Here is a 19,458-nt window from a genome sequence, read left to right as displayed (position 1 = left end):
ACTGTCTACTATGTGCTAATCTCTGTAAAAGGGCTGGGAGGAACGTCACGGAAAGATCCAAAATGTCTCATTTCTCACAGTACCTCTTACTTGAATTTTATAGAACTTTAAGGTTGATGTAAAGCTTTCCAGGGCTTCCCTGGTGGCTCAAGAGTAAAGAATCCATCTGCAGTGCAAGAGATACAGGTTTGATCCTCGTGTAGGGAAGAGCCCCTGGAGAAGGAAATGGCTACCCACTCCAGTATTGTTGCCTGGAAAATTCCATGGACAGAGGAGCCTGGTGGGCTACAGTTCATGGGGTTGCAAAGAGTCACACACTGCTGAGCAAATCAACAACAACAACAAAGCCTTCAACAACAAAGTTGTTCTTTGGAGACTCATTTTGTCAGATTCTCTCCAAATGGGAATAAGTTAGTGACTTTTTTTTGCTATTTTTGAACTTATTGAAACAGTACAGTGTGAAGCACTGGTGACAGTCAGCTGAGAACAGTGAGGAAAAGGAGAGTCCTACAGCCACCAGGTGGCATTTCTCACCACTTAGCTAACAGAGATTTCACGAAAACACTAGGGAAAAAGGTTTCTCAGCCACTGCTTGACGAACACTCTGGGCTCAGTGAATCATCCCAAGAAATACAGAGTCCAATGGAGTCCACAGCCTGACACAATAAAAGACTAATTCAATATCGAAAAGCATTTCCAAACTGCATAAAACACTTCAAACTCCTCTAACACAATCCCTCTAGAATCAAAGGCCCAGGAAAGGATTACAGACAGCAATCTTCCTAATTTCCAAAAGCTTACTTTAAACCGTTCTAAATTAATGAAAAGCAGTCCTCAAGGAATCTGAGCCTACTGGCTTTCACCATATCAATCTTCTTTTTCTATTAATATTACAGGTACTATTAACACTACTAATCTTTCTATATTATTCATACTGTTCCATGCACTTCATTTGGTACTCCTGCTTCCACTTTTATGGGTAATTCTGAATCTAAACTCCTTTACTGGACTCTGTGCTACTTCAGGGCAGAAACTGTTTTAAACTTCTCTCCAGTCACTTGCTCTGGAAGCCCGTGTAGCATCCCGCTATGTAGCACTGCCCAGCTCTCCCACTCACGACCTGTGCGGTAAACTTACTTCTCAGGGTCTCAGCTTTCTCATCAGAATTCACTTATTCATTTACCCAATTATTTATAGAACACTCACTATGGGACAGGCACTGTTGTAGATTTTATCAACTAAACCAGTAAAAATCCCTCCCCACAAAGAATATCTCTGGTAGGGACCCACAGGCCATAGACAAAAAAAAAATTAAAGTACACTAACACTGCTAAGTGTTATTTAAAAGACAGCAAAGGAATATGAGGAATGCTGAGAGTCGTGGGAAGGGGGTTAATTTGAAAAGCTCACTACAGTGGACAGGAGGCCTAAATGAAAAAGTCCTCTTTCAGCAAAGACTTGAGAGAAGTAAAAGATACACCATGTTGTAAAAAAATCTTTCCCCTGCTTAAAAATCAACCATTCGCCCTTTCATAAAAACATTTTCAGATTTTTGGCCATTCCCCAATCCTGGATCCTCCCTTGCTAAGCAAGTCATTTCAAGACGTTGTACCTGGCAAAGCTTACCTTCGGGAGTACTGCCTTTAGGGAACCCAAAGCCCTGAATGCATTTCTAAAATCATGTCCCCACTCAGAAATACAGTGAGCCTCATCCACAGCAATAAGTGTGATACCTATCAAAAAAAAAAAAAATATGTAAATGGAGAAGATAAAGTTCAAAAAAGCAATAAACTCATCTAAGGTTTTACCACCAATTTCACTTTGAATATGTAAATATAACAGAAAGGAGAAACATAATTCAAAGTATTGAATCATAGAAAAATATAAGCATAAATAATAGCAGATAACACCAAAATTGAGCTTCCAAGGTGGTGCCAGTGGTAAAGAATAAATAGACCAATGCAAGGGACCTAAGAAATGGAGGTTTGATCCCCGGGTCAGGAAGATCCCCTTCAGGAGGAAATGGCAACCCACTCCATTATTCTTGCCTGGAGAATTCCATGGTTAAAGGGGCCTCGAAGGCTATAGTCCATGGGGTCACGAAGAGTCAGACACGACTGAAGTGACTTAGCATGTACACCAAAAATTATTACTGAGAATAAGCAAAGGGAGATATGTGGATAAAAGGCAGATGGATAAAAGAAATATTTAATATCTATTTTTCAAATAACATGTTTGTTCAATTTGGTTTTCATCATTATTTCTCAGAGAAATTAATTACTACTACTCTGTCCTCAAAGCTATCACTCATCTGCAATGATAATACCTTAAAAAGAAGAGCTGTTCTAATTCTCATTCATAATACTTTTATCTCATGGATTAGCTATCCAAAGAGAAAGAGTCAGCATATTTCTACTGAGGTTACATTTCTCACTGTCTGTGAATGATCACTACAGAATTCCTCTGAAATGCCAGTTCTGAAAGACAGGATGAGATCCACAGTTTCTAATATAAAATGGGAAGGGAAGAACTATATCTCATTTTGTACAAAGTAGGTAAGAAGGAAGGCAGATTGTTCCTTCTTCACCTAGCAACCCCTTTGCTCGGCCCCCACCCCCACCCCCACACTGAATCAGAATCAATAATGTATAGTAATGCCTCTCAGAAAAGGGCTTTACTATATAACCATCCATGAAAATGTCTTCAGATATTTCAAAGTAATGACAGTACAGCTTTTGTCCCTGATTACCACATTAATACTTAAGAAAAAAATAATTTTTCCCTTCAACGGGGATGATCACAACTTAATGTTTATCTGCTATATTTATGCTTAGCCACTGTGTGTTAGCTGCTCAGTCGTGTCCAACTCTTTGCAATCCCAGACTGTAGCTCACCAGGCTCCTCTGTCCATAGAATTCTCCAGGCAAGAATACTGGAGTGAATTGTGATTCCCTCTTCCAGGGGATCTTCCTGGCCCAGGGGGAGTTCTGCCACTGAGGGCTAATTAAAAACATAAGTCAGACTACCTAGATGCATAACTTGGCTTACCATTTATATTACTTTAAGCATCTTACTTAAGCTTTCAACTGTCAGTTTCCCATAAGTATAAGGTAGATAATAAAAGTAGCTAACATTTTTTTAGTTACTCTGAAGATTAAGATCATTCACATAAAACGCTAAGATAGGGGCTGGCATAAAAGACCGCTCAATTAAAAGAAAAACTATTATTATTGTAGTTATTGTGCTCGTCGCTCAGTCATGTCCAACTCTGCAGCCCCATGGACTGCAGCCCACCGGGTTTCTCTTCAAACAAGAACACTGGAGTGGGTTGTCATTTCCTTCTCCAGGGGATCTTCCCAACCCAGGAATCAAACCCGTGTCTCTTCTGTCTCCTGCACTGGCAGGCAAGTTCTTTACCACTAGCGCCACCTGGGGAAATGCATACTATGTTCCAAACACTTCCCTAAGAATAAAATAATAGTAAAATGCAGTTCATGATCTTGAGGAGCTCACATTTTTAAAGGGAGAGACAGAGGAACATGCATATAACTACAATTCATTGAGATTACCAATTACAACAGGGCTGGAGAAGAAAAAGAAGGAAAGAAAAAAAGAAAGCCCTGCTAAATCTGAGCAAATTGATTGATTTGCTCATCAAATCAATTTGATTCGATTGATTCACATCAAAATTTTATTAACTGGTGAGTGGGAAAAATTCAATATTACCACTATACTTATTTGGCTTTTGAAACTACATGACCCAGATTTTAAATTAAATAGGTTAAAACAAAGAATGACAGCTCCTTCATTTTAAAACCCTCCTTAAAATCACAGGTTTGATTAACTAGCTTCTGCACTTCCCCGGTGGCTCAGTGGTAAAGAATCCACCTGCAATGGAGGAGATGTGGAAGATGCAGGTTCGCTGCCTGGGTCAGGAAGATCCCCTGGAGGAGGAAATGGCAACCCACTCCAGTATTCTGGGAAATCCCATGGACGGAGGAGGCTGGTGGGCAGGGATAGGAAAAGACTCAGACAGAACTGAGCAACTAAAACAACAACAACTACTCTTTTTAATGGAGCTAAACTTTGTCCCTCACAAGCAGCTGATGCAAGCTTCTGCCAACTTTCCCATTAAATGTGAAAGTCTGAGTATCTGCCCAGGTCCAGGATATATTTCATTTTGGCACACCAGTCATTAAAGCCTTATTCCCAAATTTACACGACAATTATAGGTATGTTTGCTCTTAAGGTGTCTCTATATAAAATTCTGCTTGCTGCTTCTGTTATAAACCCACACTACTTAAATAATAACATTTCATAAAAATCATAAATCAGAATAGCTAAATGTCAAAACTACTATACAAATGAAATTCTGAATATATTCACTGCTGCAAGCATTGTAAAATGAAAGTGAAATAAAAATACTTCAGAGAGAATTTATCCTATTTTGTTCAACATTGACAGCCACCCAAGAAGAGCACTTTCATCCATCTTACGCAGATACGCAGCTCTAATAATTGCAGTGTTCATAATTTATTCCTTTACAAAAAATTAAAATAGAGAATTAGAACAACCTGTCAGGAGGCTCTAAGTAAATATTGGATTAAATCCATCACAGAAACAAAGCAAATGTTAAAATGGAACAAAACATATCCAGACCACTAGGTACACAGACCCTAACTTTTGCAATAAAACCATGGAGTTTATATATCTAGAGTTGTTATTTTAATCTGAATTGAAATATTCCTAAGAACTTTATACAACGTAATAGGATACACATCAAATTTGTTTTAAATTAAAGGCAAAAATATAACACACCAATAAGGGAGCTTAACAACTGATGGTTGCCCTTTTTGATAATATATTTAATCAAATGCTAATTTCTGCCCTCATTCTTTTGTTCATACTTAACACATATTAAAAGATAAATACTTATTTTCATTATATTATGAGAATAACTGTTAAATGCTTTCCCAGTAACCATTAAATGAGACACCACAATGTTTAAATAAACTTTTATGTGCTAGGAATTATTTTAAAACATAAATATAAAGTGAGATCATATTACATTAGAAGGCAAAGATTGTCGGTTTAACTTAATGTTTGAAACATGAACAACTGCAATAGAATCTGTGATTGTAGCTCTTGGATAGCTGAGCCTGACCATCAAGAAGGGAAAAAACAAGACAAAAATGTTTTTAGCAAACACATCAAAGACGATACCAGCTTTTGACTAATTTTTTATTTACATTTTCTAGGAAATAAGCTATGACATATTATCTAATTTTTAAAATTAATTGCACTCACTGACAACAAATAGTCACAGGTACTGTGGTCTCCAACCTGAAAATCACACGTCAGAGTCATCAGTAAAAAGACCGCAGCTGCGATAACCTAATAGCAGGTGCATTAAATCACAATGTTCAAGGTTGAAAGGCGATTCTTATGAACAATAAGGGTAGAGAACCACTACATTGATTAAGATTCAGAATACCAAAAAAAGGAAATTATAATATCATAGAATCCAAGATTCAACATTTATTCAATAATATATTTAAATGCCTACTTTGCGCTAGCAACATGCTCAGAAAATATAAATAAATAAGAGCATTTTCCCCTAAAAAGTTTACAGTCTAGTAGAAGAAAACAGATATACAAATAGGCAATTATAATCCAGGAGCTTAATTTCTAGGGCAGAAGGAATTGTGGGACAGGACAGGAGCGGCAGAGATTTCCAGGATCCATCCACAAGTTTAAAGAATATCTCACTTTAACAAGTACTTATAAAGATTCTATCATCCCACTTACCAATATTAGCCTCAAGCTGCCGAAGCAGGTCCAAGTTACCTGAACAGAATTCTGGAGTTAGGTATACAATCCGGTATTTGCCTCTGTAAAAAGAAACAAAGAAATAGGAAATGTAAAAACAATCACCCAATGAATATAACTGAAAACCATAACACAGTATAATTTTTTAAAATAATGCACTACACCACTTATTAAAAACAAAATTCATATTATATGTGTGGACATATGCACATATATTGGTTCTCCGATTTCTTTTTTTTTTTTTTGGTTCTCCGATTTCAATTCATCAAAACAAACACGGCAACACCAGTCAGAGAGTACTCAGTATAAGATGCCATTAGAAGCCAGATTCTGATTTCCAGCAGTCTAGCCCCAAAATCACATTGCTTAAGTTAACTGATCAAGCCTACAGTAAACCTTCTATACGTTAGCAATCCACCTACATGCCACCTTCCTTGGAGAACAACAACCCCATTACCCTACCCTTGATCCCATCTCCACAATAAAACCCACAGCACCCACATTTCTCCTGTATATTCTGCTCTGTTGCCCACATCTTCTTGGGCCAATGATGAAAAGCATACTAAGGTCAAGTTAGTCAGTCTCCGTCCTGGAATTTGGGGGTCTAACCAAGTAACAACCAGTCAGTCTCCAAGCAGCAAGATCTGTAACATGTAAATGAAAAATACCTGCAGTCTATTTTGTGACTAGAAAAGCAGAGAATGCTTACCTTCTGAGAGAAAGCAAGAGGAAGACACACAGAGAATTTAGGTTATAAAAAAACACCCTATTGTATTTTCAATACTGATTCCAGTCTCTTCCTGCAGGCTGGCTAATTACTTTTCATAGGGATCCACAAGCCTTTCCTGTATCTTTACTATAAAATTTGATATTTGTTTAAACTAGTTTGACTTCTATTCTGTGCAGATAGAATCCTAATTAAGACAATGTTTGCAATGAAGGTTAGGGCTAGGGCGAAACAGGTACACAGTCTCTTTTCCATTCTACCAAATGAAGACACAGATCAAATTAAATAAAATGAAATAATGTTCTATATGAAACCACTTCATAATATTTAATCTACTGTGTGCTAGACATGGTGTTTTCAGTAGGAATGGGTAGAAAACAACTAAGAAAAAAGTTATGCTTTTCATACTCAGCAGTCTAATTAACACAGGGAACTATATAATTAGTTCTGATGCCAGACTATCTAGGTTTGAATCTCAAATCTACCTCTTACAAGCTAAGTAATCTTAGGCAAGTATTTAACTTCAGCATGCATCAGTTCTTCAGTGTAAAACAGTGATAAGAACTATAAAGACAGTTAATTCTTTAGAGACCTAGATTCAAAGTAAACTCAATCAAATCCCAATTGGCAATTTAGTTGAAAAGGTGATATTGAAATACAAAGGACCTAGAATAGACCCAAAAAAATTGGAAAAAGAAAAAACCTACTTTGAAAGAATAAGAAAACAAAAGTGGAAGACCTCTACTACCTGATTTCAAGACTTATTATAAAGCTATAGTAATCAAGACACCAATCAAGGCAGACAGACTGACAAAATAGAAAATAAACACTGTAGTAATAAACCCATGTACATTTAGTCAATTTAGTTTTTACAAAGGTGCAAAAGCAATACAGTGGAGAAAAGATAATCTTTCCAACAAATGGAGCTAGAAGAAATGGATGTGCCTAGGTCAAAAAAAAAAAAGAACTGCACTCAATACCTGATATAATATACAAGGTTTACACAAAATGGGTCATAGATCTACATGTAAAACATAAAACTATAACATTTTTAGAAGAAAATATAAAGGAAAATCTCTGTGACCTTGAGTGAGGCACCAAAAAGCAACAGCAAAAGCAAAATCCACAAAAAAACAAACTGACAAACAGGATGTTGTAAAAATGGAAACCTGACACTTTTCAAACTAACTGTTAGGAGAATGGTCTGCCTTCACCAAAATCTTGTATGTTGACCTTCCTCCCACTGCCTCTTTGGAGCAGTATCTAAGAACAATCTGAGATGCTGCCTCCCATGCTGCAGTCCTCATTTTGCCCCAAATAAAACTTAACACACACACACACACACACACACACATACACACACACAAAATCTGTTAGGAGAATGAAAAATGGAATAATAAACTAAGAGAAAATGTTTGGTAACCATATAGCAAGTGAAGGATTTATATTCAGAATGTATAATATAAACTATCAAAATTCACATGAGGAAAAAAAAGAATAAGCAAAAGATGGATATAAACACTTCATCAAAGATACACAGATTTAAAAAAAAAACATAAACAGATGGCTAATAAGTATATAAAGAGATGCTCAACATAATTAGCCCTTCAGTTCAGTTCAGTCGTGTCCGACTCTGCAATCCCACAGACTGCAACATGCCTGTCCATCACCAACTTCCAGAGTTTGCTCAAACTCATGTCCATGAGTAGGTGATACCATCCAACCATCTCACCCTCTGCCGTCCCCTTCTCCTCTGCCTTCAATCTTTCCCAGCATCAGGGTCTTTCCCAATGAATCAGTTCTTCACATCAGGTGGCCAAAGTGTTGGAACTTCAGCATCAGTCCTTCCAATGTATATCCAGGACTGATTTCTTTTAGGATTGACTGATTGGATCTCCTTGCAATTCAAGGGACTCTAAAGAGTCTTCTCCAACACCACAGTTCAAAAGCATCAATTCTTCAGCACTCAGCTTTCTTTATGGTCCAACTCTCATAACCATACATAACTCCTGGAAAAACCATAGCTTTGACTAGACAGACCTTTGATGGCAAAGTAATGTCTCTGCTTTTTAATATGCTGTCTAGGTTGGTGATAGCTTTTCTTCCAAGGAGCAAGTGTCTTTTAACTTCATGGCTGCAGTCAACAGCTAAAGTGATTTTGGAGCCACCAAAAATAAAGTCTCTCACTTTTCCCCATCTATTTGCCATGAAGTGATGGGACCAGATCCCATGAACTTCATTTTTTGAATGCTGAGTTTTAAGCCAACTTTTTCACTCTCCTCTTTCACTTTCATCAAGAGGCTCTTTAGTTCTTCTTCACTTTCTGCCGTAAGGGTGGTGTCATCTGCATATCGGAGGTTATTGATATTTCTCTCAGCAATCTTGATTCCAGCTTGGGCTTCAACCAACCCAGCATTTTGCACGATGTACTCTGCATATAAGTTAAATAAGCAGGGTGACAATAAACAGCCTTAACGTACTCATTAGGGAAATGCAGATGAAAAACACATTGAGGGGCTTCCCTGGTGGCTCAGTGGTAAAGAATTTGCCTGTCAATGCAGGAAACACAGGTTCAATACCTGGTACAGGAGGATTCCACATGCCATGGAGCAACTAAGCCCATGTGCTGAAACTACTGAGCCTGTGCTCTACAGCCTGGGAGCACGCATGACTGAGCCCATGTGCCACAACTCCTGAAGCCCCTGCACCATGAAGCCTGTGCCCAGCAGCAAGAGAAGCTCCTGCAATGAGAAACCAACACACCGCAACTAGAGAGCAGCCCCTCTTCTGCAACTAGAGAGAAGGCCGCACAGCAACAGAGACCCAGCACAGACAAAACTAAATCAAAAAAATTTAAAAACACACACCGACATTCTATTAAGATGGCTAAAATTAAAAACTTGGCCGTACCAAGTGATGGCTGAGATGAAGAGAAATTAGAATTTTAAGACACTGCTAGTAGGAATGTAAAATGGTACCACCACTCAAAAAGTCTGGCAGTTTCTCAAAAACTTAACACAGACTATGTGATTCAGCACAGGCCTTTCCTTGGAGCTCAGTGGGTAAAGAATCTTCCTGCAATGCAGGAGACCCTGGTTCGATCCCTGTGTCAGGAAGATCCCCTGGAGGAGGGCATGGCAACCCACTCCAGCATTCTTGCCTGGAGAATCCCATGGACAGAGGAACACTGTAGGCTGCAGTCGCAAAGAGTCAGACACGACTGAGCGACTAAGCGACTAAGCAGAACAACACACACAGATGCTCACAGCATCTTTGTTTGTAAAATCCCCAAACTGGAAACAATCCAAATGTCTATCAACAGGTGAACAGATAAACAGATTATGGAATATCCACATGATGTAATCTATTCACCAATAAAAAAGAATGAACTATTGGTACATGTAACATGAATGAATCTCAATATATTGGGTAGGCTAAAAAGTTCAGTCAGGTTTTTCCACTGAGAAAAATACCACAGACACTAGACAACATGATCAGGAATCATATAAATAACTTACAATTTAATATCCTCTACAACATTTTTTGACTGTGCTGATCCAAGAAAACAAGCTGGAATACTGGATATTCTGTAAGGAGAAAAACAAATATCTTGGAAACATGTGCACACTACAAATATCAACTTCATTTTTAAGTGAGAAGAAACAAAAAATTATAATGATGTACACTTCTCTTCTTTGCAATCTCTTTTTGTAACTCACTAACCTGGTAAATAAATTCCTTCAATGGCTACATTAGAAGACTGGTCGTTAAGGTGGATTTTCCAGAAAGACTGCAAGTATAGGTTGAAGGAATTTAAATGTTTTTCATAAATAAAAACTACACCTCTATGTATATACTTCATACCAAGCTAAAGAAGAAGGGTAACCAACAGAGAAAAGAATTTTGTGATATGTAGTGTTAACCAGCATAAAATTTGCTTTTTAAAAAAAATTTGGGGGGGGTCATCTGGTAGCCCTAAATTAAAGAGAACTCAAGAAAGAAGATAAGCTCTTCCACTAAAGTGTCATATATTACTAGTAAAGACAAAACAACATTTATAGAAATGTATTAATAGGAACTAGATTTTAACATACATGATAAATCAAGTATTTCCTGCACAGGAGTTAAAAAAAAACGGGTGGCAACGTGGCTCTGAAAGTCTTACTCACTCAAGCTGAAGCACTTGGTCTTCCATCAAAGAAATAAGGGGAGAAATGACAAGGCCAATCCCACCTACATAAACAGGTGGATACTGGAAGCACAGACTCTTTCCATACCCTTAAAATAAAAATAATACACTCAGAGAAATAAAATTAGATCGTTGGTACTCTGATTTCTTCTTACAATGTACTTGCATGAGATGAACAGTCACTACTAATGTGCTACCTTCCTGAGTTAATTCATGCAAAATTCAAGCATCTAACCTCAGCTCATTCTCTTCTACAATTTACACCATTTGTATACATACATACCTTATGGAAAGATTAAGTATTTCAAAATCTTGAAGCTTTATTTTTTAAAAGATAAGGTTATTTGCTTAAGTACAACTTACCAGTTGCCATGACAACAACATTATCTCTTCTTTCTTCCAGTACAGAATAAATCACTTTCCACTGAACCCTGGAGGATGAAAAGCAAAATGCTGCACTGTTTTACTAATAAGAAATGGAAGAGACAAGTTAAGTCTAACCATTTCCTTACATGTAAATTTTAACTTAAAAGTAAAATAAATAAATAAACATTTAACTATAGTTAATGATTTACCTGCTGAAGTAATTAGAAGGGAGTATAAGGATGTCTACAATTTACCCCGAGATGCACTTTATTAATAAAAATTGAATGGATTAAAAAGTGGATAGACAGATAATCGATGTGTGATAAAGCCATTTTATTTTTTCATTTCCTCCAGGATTTCTTTTACATTTCCAAGTTTCAATAAAAATACGTGAATTCTGGAACGTTAAAACAGAACTCTCACTTGACCAACTTCCCATTCAAGGTGACTGAACAACTAGGATTTCCATTTATATTTGCATTAAATTTTATTACCTATATCTAAAATATAAAATAAATTCCAAGCTTCAATCTAGATATCCAACAGAATCACTCATTTAAATAAATAAGAGAAATGCTCTAGGTGCAAGGACTAAGAAGGGAAATAAGGGAACTTTTTGGAGTGATTGTAACGCAGCATATTTTAAAAAGGGTTTAGGTTACATGCAGATGTGCATGTACACTTAAGACTTGCCAATGTTAAACACTTAAGTTTAACCATTTCCTTACATGCAAATTTTAGCTCAAAAGTAACATAAATATTTAACTATAGTTAATGATTTACATGCTGAAGTAGTTACGGTGGAGTGTAAAGATGCCTACAATTTACCTTGAGACGCATTTTATTAATAAAAATTGAATGGATTAAAAAGTGGATAGACAGATAATCAATATGTGATAAAGCAAGTATACTAAAATGCTAATAGTGAATTAACAGTGAATATACAGGTATTCATAGTAAAAAAAAACAAAAACTACTGTATCTTTGAAATTTCTTTTAATAAAATTTTGAGGGAAAAACCACTGGAAAGGTGATCTTCTGGTACGCTGATAATGATTTATTCTTTCTTATTGGAATGAAGGCTATACAGGGTGTCTGGTTTGTGAAAATTCATTGATATGTACATTGATGTGTATTATGTGTAGGACACAGTTTAATCTAAAAAAAAATGTTTTATGATCAGAAGAGAAAAAAAAGTCTAGATTTTTACATTCCTATTACCAACAGTTTTATTCAAATTTACTTGTTCTTCATCTCATTTGTATTCCTCCCATTTTAAAACTTGTAAGTGTGCTCCCTTGGATGTAAATACATTTGACTATGTTAAAACAGATATGATTGTCACTGTTTTTCAAACTACTGTCTTATGAATTTCTATTACATCAACATGCTTTAGACAATAAGATGCACAACACAGGCACACAGATACTTTTGTAATAAAATGAAAGTCAGGATTAACTTGATGAATGTATTAATGTATTTAAACTCAGAACTCTATCTTAAGGAAAACCATTTTTCCTCACTTATAAAAACAATGTGCAGATATGAATTTTACATAAATATTACTTCAAAGTAATTCTGCACTTAGAAAAATTACAGTGTAGCATGTATAAACTATAATGAAGTTGTACTTATACTGTTCAATGGATGGATTATTTGTCTTTTAAAGTTTGTAAAGAAAACAGTAAATATGCAGTTTAATTAACTGAAACTATACTCACGGCTTAAAAGTAGAATGGCCAAAGTAGGTCTTGAGGCAGTTAATTTGCTTTTCAGTAGGTCTTGGTAACAGGCAGTCTTAGAATAAAATGGGCATTTATGTTAAAACAAAGGTACACAAAGTGAGAGGAAGTTTTCTTTTATTGACTTCTTTTAAAGAATCTAGTTGCTGTGTTGTTGTTCAGTCAGTCATGTCTGACTCTCTGCGTCCCCAAGGACTGCAGCATGCCAGGCTTCCCTGTCCTTCACCATCTCCCAGAGTTTGCTCAATGGCAGAAAGTGAAGAAGAACTAAAGAGCCTCTTGATGAAAGTGAAAGAGGAGAGTGAAAAAGTTGGCTTAAAGCTCAACATTCAGAAAACTAAGATCATGGCATCCAGTCCCATCACTTCATGGGAAATAGATGGGGAAACAGTGGAAACAGTGGCTGACTTTACTTTTCTGGGCTCAAAAATCACTGCAGATGGTGACTGCAGCCATGAAATTAAAAGACATTTACTCCTTGGAAGGAAAGTTATTACCAACCTAGACAGCATATTAAAAAGCAGAAACATTACTTTGTCAACAAAGGTCCATCTAGTCAAGGCTATGGTTTTCCCAGTGGTCATGTACGGATGTGAGAGTTGGATTATAAAGAAGGCTGAGCATCAAAGAATTGATGCTTTTGAACTGTGGTGTTGGAGAAGACTCTTGAGAGTCCCTTGGACTGCAAGGAGATCCAACCAGTCCATCCCAAAGGCGATCAGTCCTGGGTGTTCATTGGAAGGACTGATGGTGAAGCTGAAGCTCCAATACTGTGGCCACCTGATGCGAAGAGCTGACTCATTGGAAAAGACCCTGACGCTGGGAAAGATTGAGGGCAGAAGAAGGGAACAACAGACGATGAGATGGTTGGATGGCATCACCGACTCAATGGACGTGGGTTTGGGTGGACTCCGGGAGATGGTGATGGACAGGGAGGCCTGGCATGCTGCGGTTCATTGGGTCACAAAGAGTTGGACACAACTGAGCAACGGAACTGAACTGAACTGAACATGTCCAATTGAGTCAATGAAAGAATATACTGGTAGGTACCAAACATCACTGTGGTCTTTTAAATACACTTACACTTATTTTTCCTTTGGGTACCAGGCACAACTCCAGATAAATTATTTGACTAATTTCTTAATACTAAGGATAAGAACTTTGCTACGATTCACACTTTTGCTAGCTTCATAAAAATACAATGTTTTAGAATTATACTTCTAAAAACTAACATTTAGAGCCAACCATGGCAAACAAAATAGCAATCCAAATTTTATAATATAACCAATTTTCAGTCAACAGTAAGCAGGAATTAATTACTGTCACAAATAAAATCCATATGTAAAACCTTCATTTTAATTACCATTCCACCAAAAATCTCTGATCAAAATTCCAACTGCAAAGTAGAATGGAGTTATGGTAACTTCACCCCACTGATTTTCATTTTTTCCTCTAGTTGAAGAATTCATGAGTTGCCGAGAAAGAGCAAAGCAAAGAGTCAAGAAAACTATCTCTAAACAAATGAGTATTTGTCCATGTTTAATACAAGAAAACAAAGGAAAAAACTTTAACGTTTTCATATATTTTCCATCTATGAAATGTATCTTAAATATTCCATATTATAACATTGAAGAAATCTAGCTCCAGAGAGCGAACTACTCTATGAGAAGATGCCTACAGCTTGTCATAATGAGTGTCATCACTTATATGTAAATGACAGAAGATTCATTTAGCATATTCTTTATTAGAGTTTGCACATACAAGATGAAAATTAGCCCATTTTGCTATTTGACACTTTGCCACTTATTTTAAGTAATAAGCACCTGAAGGACAGATATTTATCAACACCATTTATAATAATGTTTAATATAAGTAATTTATTATTTCTTATTTCTGTACTGTGCTGTCATGTCTGACTCTTTGCAACCCTATGGACTGTAGTCCACCAGGCTCCTCTGTCCATGGGATTTTCCAGGCAAGATTACTGGGGTAATGGAGTGGGTTGCCATTTCCGCCTCCAGCGGATCTTCCCGACCCAAGGATTGAACCCATGTCTCCTCTGTCTCCATCATTGCAGGTAGATTCTTTACCGCTGAGCCATCGGGCAAGCCCCTGCTTCTTATTACATTATTTTTTATCATTTTTGACAAAATATAAAATTCAGGATGAAAAGTCACCATGTTCACCAAATGACATAACACTTTTATTACTTACTTTTCTAAGTAGTATGATTGTGCTTTATGAAGACCAAAGCACTACAGGACTTAATGGCAAGTTTTCAGGGCTGAATTAACTACATGCCACAGAAACCTCCATGTCCAAAATGTTTAAAATTAAAACCTAGACTAAAATCAGTGATAGGTATCAGAGACGAGTCAGTTCAAACACATGATAGTGCTTACCTTCATCAACTTCTTTTTCCTCTTCAATAGCTTCAATCTCATCTTCATCATCTTCTTCAGAAGGAAGATCCAGATTTTTTTCCATTTCTATGCATTTTGAATGATTTGGATCTACCATGTCACTGTTGAGGTTTTCTAAAGACTGAACATTTAAAAGAATTTTTCAAAGCAAGAGCATTGAGAGTGCAGTATCTTTTTCAGCAAACACAAAAGGAGTATTATTAACAGAGCCTACAATTTTGTTCAAAGCTGGCAGATGCGCAAGCAATACCACAAAAGAACATGTGTGCTCCTGTTTTAATATGTGCTCAAGAATGGTTTCTCAGGCATAAGGCCAAAGACGGAATACTGCCAGCCAAACAGGGTTCATTAATAGCATACAATGAACTGGCCCTAGGGAAAGTTTTCATAAATTTTGCATTTAGATTATTTAAAACATTTTTTTCTTTATCATACTTCAATGCTTCCAATTCCCAAGTGGTAAATGTGGGTTTTAATGTGATTCTTGTAATGAGATTCTCTGTATCATGTGTCAGTGACATTATTTTTGAGGAAGCATAAATTTTAAACTATAAGCCAACAATAAATGTGTTTCTGGAGTTGTCAAAGCAACAACAAAAACATTGAAATGATTTTAGGAAAGGAATATTACAAATGTAAAACAAATGCTTTCATTTTGGCTTGGTATCTGATTTCCTCCCCTAAATGAAGATTATCTGCTTAATGAATCTGCAGGTATCTCAAAATTGTTTCATCTGTAAAATTTCTTAATGAGAAAGAACAGGAAGAATTATTAAACCACAGTTGTCATTTTCTCTTTATATTAAAACTTCTATTTAGTAAGCCTGACTTAAAAGGTTTTTTAAAAAGTATTCATTTCAGGCCTGCAAAAGGGAAAAAAAGAGATTCTCTTTCACATTTTTTTTTACTCCGGTCAATGAACATACTTGTTAAAAAAAGTACTTTTATATCTGTGCACCCAAGTTGCCTTCTAAGAGGTTCAATATATAACATAAATTTGTAGAAGTCCAAAAGTATCCTATAAATCCACTACTTTAATAGGACTCTTCAGAGAAATGGTTCATCAATAAAGGCATATGATTTAGTATTTATATCCTTTTATTACTGTTAGCTAGTATTTATGACACTTAGGAAATGCCAGGCTCTTTAGTTAAACCCTTCACAAGTAACACCTTAATAATAAATACAACTGTTAATAGAGTATCAAAAAGCTAAGAAACGTGCCCAAAGTCACACAGTTAATTAAGGGAGAAGGTAGACTTTAAACCCACATTCACATTCAGAATCCACATTCCTATCACCATCTAGTACACTGTCTCAAAATTCAAAGAATCAGGAACTTAAATCTCATTTCATAAAAAGAAAAATCACATCGACCTAAAGATGAGAACTAAAAAGTATGCATGATGGTGAACTTCCATTCACCACATGTTTTTCTTCATTTTCCCTTAATTTAGCTAAGTTTAGGCTTTTCTTTCTAATTGTCCATCCTCGATTCATAAGATTTGATGAAGAAACTGGAGGTCAGGTGAAGAAGTAGAATATACATAAATTGTAAAATACTGTTTTCAACTCAGTAATAGGGGGAAACTGAATCACTTAAAACATTAGAAAATTATGTATAAAAGAAAACATCCACAGCAAATAAAACCAAAGTAAAGAAGATGGAATGTATAAAAATAGAACTTCCAAATAAAAGTGGACACACATGGATGGGAGGAAAGAGAAACCTGTTTCAAATACTGGAGAGCTGAACCACTACCCACGTTCCAGGGAAAGATTAAAAGAAAGTGACCTAATTAGTAAACTACTGAAATGAGAATCCAAGTTCCTATTCACAGAGCCAAAGAATGAACTTCATGAACACTCAGAACATTCACAGTAGCAAGCAAACAGGATTTACTTCAGAAAGTACAAAGCTCTCAAGATAGACACTGAAAGCGGGTGAAGTTCCCACAAAGGTGGGACTTAACAGCAGTTTATATCCTTACTCCTAATGATTTGTACACTTTTGATTGGTTCTTACTTTTAACATATGTTGTTTCTAACCATCAGCTTAAAGACCACAATGTTTGACTTGACATCTTTATGGCTTCTTTTGATTCTTGGATTCTTAGTTTTCTTAGACATTAAGTCACCATCCGCAACCATTTCTCATGACTCCCAGCCATTTTACAATGGACCAGATGTATGCACTAAAGATTAATGATCCTCAGTTTTTTTTCCCTCGGGCATATGGAACACAAGTTAATTACTACCCTTCCTGGATCTGAGTGCTGATAATTTATCAGACCAAGGACACCTTCCTCTAAGAGCCAGTAATTCGGGACAAAGGAGATAGGCTTAGTTTAATGGAGTGGGATGCTTATTAAAACAGGCCAAGGTCTCAAGAGTTCCTACACTAACTGCCTAACAACTTCTACATCACTACTGCTAATACATTATGCATAGGCCATACAAAGACATATTAGAAATATGAAAAGGAAAACAAAATCTAATGCTACATAAGTGACAGCAATCTCATTGTGGTAGGACCAGTTTAGAATCAGGCAATATTTTACTTAATGTATGTCCATTGTAAAGAACTAGAAGTAATTTTCCGTAATGGTAAACATACCTTAAGCATCTCCATTTCTAAATCTTCATCACTCTCAATTATGTAAGACAGATCCTCTTCATTATCCTTGAAAGATGAATGCTTTAAAAAAAAAAAAAAATATGTCAAACATTAGTTTCCAGTATAATTTACTCAATACCCTCTTTACTACAAAATAAAGTTCCTTTACAGTAAATATCTTTAGACCACCTCCTATTCTTCACTAATAAATTTATAATATTATTTATATGTTTATGTGACAGGTAGATAGAAAGGAAGGGAAAGAGGATGGTAGGAAGGAAAAAAGAAGAGGAATAAATATAGAAACAAAGAAGCAAATAAAAAGAGAAAAACTACCTAACTTGTTTACCTAACAAACAAGATAGATAAACAAGCTTGAAATAGTCCATACTCTCTAAATGAGAGTACAAATGACAAATTCATTTATAGTTTAAAAAAAGCCCAAACTGTGGTTCCCAAACTTTTTGAGTACAGGAACCTCTTTGCAATATTGAGAAATTCTGTACAAAGCCAGGAACTATACTTGTTCTCTTATAGACACTGATTTTTAAAAGATCACAAAAAGTTACAATGACTCATAATACCTTTAAATAAATTTGGATATTTTACAAATAGCATCTACAGGTATTTGGAAAATAGTGTCAGATAAGTTATTTATTCAGCTATTGCCAATGTGGCAATATGAAGAAACTACAATAATCTGGCAATCCTTACAAAGCAAATGTCCAATGATAGTAACCTGTATGAAAGAAACCCACCAAAGAAATACAGAAGGACCCCAAAAAAGTCTAAAATTTAAACTGGAAATAGGAAAAGGAAGTATAGACTTAATTAAGTTCAAAAATTAACCTTTAAAAAAGATCTTAAACTAAGCCTTACTCTTTTATTTTTTAAATGAGGTCTCATGAATTTTTTAAACGCTAATAATTATTACACAATAAAAAATGGCGATAAATGGGGTAAAAGATGTGAGTCAGATCATGAAATCCTGATCATAATTCTATATCATTATATGAAATCTATCACTTTAAAGTGAATACCTAATATGAAATTTCTAGAAAATCAGAAGGTACTGCAGACATTAGCAAAAGATATTTCCTAAAGTGGAGTCCACTTTACAAATGGTTGGTATGAAAACAGTTTGAAAACAATGCTAAAATGTATTTGCATACTGATAGAAGTGATTACTAATATAGTTACCAAATACAAAGAAATACTGAGAATCTGTTCTTAGAAAACTGAGTAAATAATCCTATTAAATGACTTTCAAATCTAATTTTAAAACTTTAAAATGCAGTTATTATTTTTTAAATGTATACAATTCTACCAAATATGGCCAATAGAGATAATTTTTTAATTAATTAAAAACAAATGAGATAAAAAGTTTACAGCTGTATGTCTCTTTTGTCTTAAAGAAACACCATAATTCCGCTAATACAACTTCACTATTTCAAAAAATATGCTTAAGTTATTAGCAAACAGAAAAACATAATCTCACAAATTAATCAAATCAGAATATGATTAGAAATCTAAACATGAAGTTGAGAAAAAATATACAATGTTTA

At 35.7% G+C, this 19,458-nt stretch overlaps 1 protein-coding gene across 4 annotated transcripts in view; it reads right to left on the bottom strand.

The window, feature by feature from the left end:
- The window catches only part of WRN (WRN RecQ like helicase), a 118,966-nt gene that overhangs the window by 60,606 nt on the left and 38,902 nt on the right, over positions 1-19,458 (bottom strand). For all 4 annotated transcript variants that reach the window (XM_061134831.1, XM_061134829.1, XM_061134832.1 and 1 more), the window contains 8 exons: positions 17,894-17,974; positions 15,256-15,397; positions 12,833-12,908; positions 11,109-11,176; positions 10,726-10,834; positions 10,075-10,143; positions 5,809-5,891; positions 1,627-1,733 (listed from right to left, as the gene is read on the bottom strand). In XM_061134831.1, coding sequence (XP_060990814.1) covers positions 1,627-1,733; positions 5,809-5,891; positions 10,075-10,143; positions 10,726-10,834; positions 11,109-11,176; positions 12,833-12,908; positions 15,256-15,397; positions 17,894-17,974 — 735 coding nt within the window. The remainder of the gene's footprint in view (positions 1-1,626; positions 1,734-5,808; positions 5,892-10,074; positions 10,144-10,725; positions 10,835-11,108; positions 11,177-12,832; positions 12,909-15,255; positions 15,398-17,893; positions 17,975-19,458) is intronic.

This window comes from Dama dama, chromosome 32 (genome assembly GCF_033118175.1).
Source record: "Dama dama isolate Ldn47 chromosome 32, ASM3311817v1, whole genome shotgun sequence".
NCBI classification, from domain to species: domain Eukaryota; kingdom Metazoa; phylum Chordata; class Mammalia; order Artiodactyla; family Cervidae; genus Dama; species Dama dama.
This window is presented reverse-complemented; position numbering and strand designations above follow the sequence as displayed.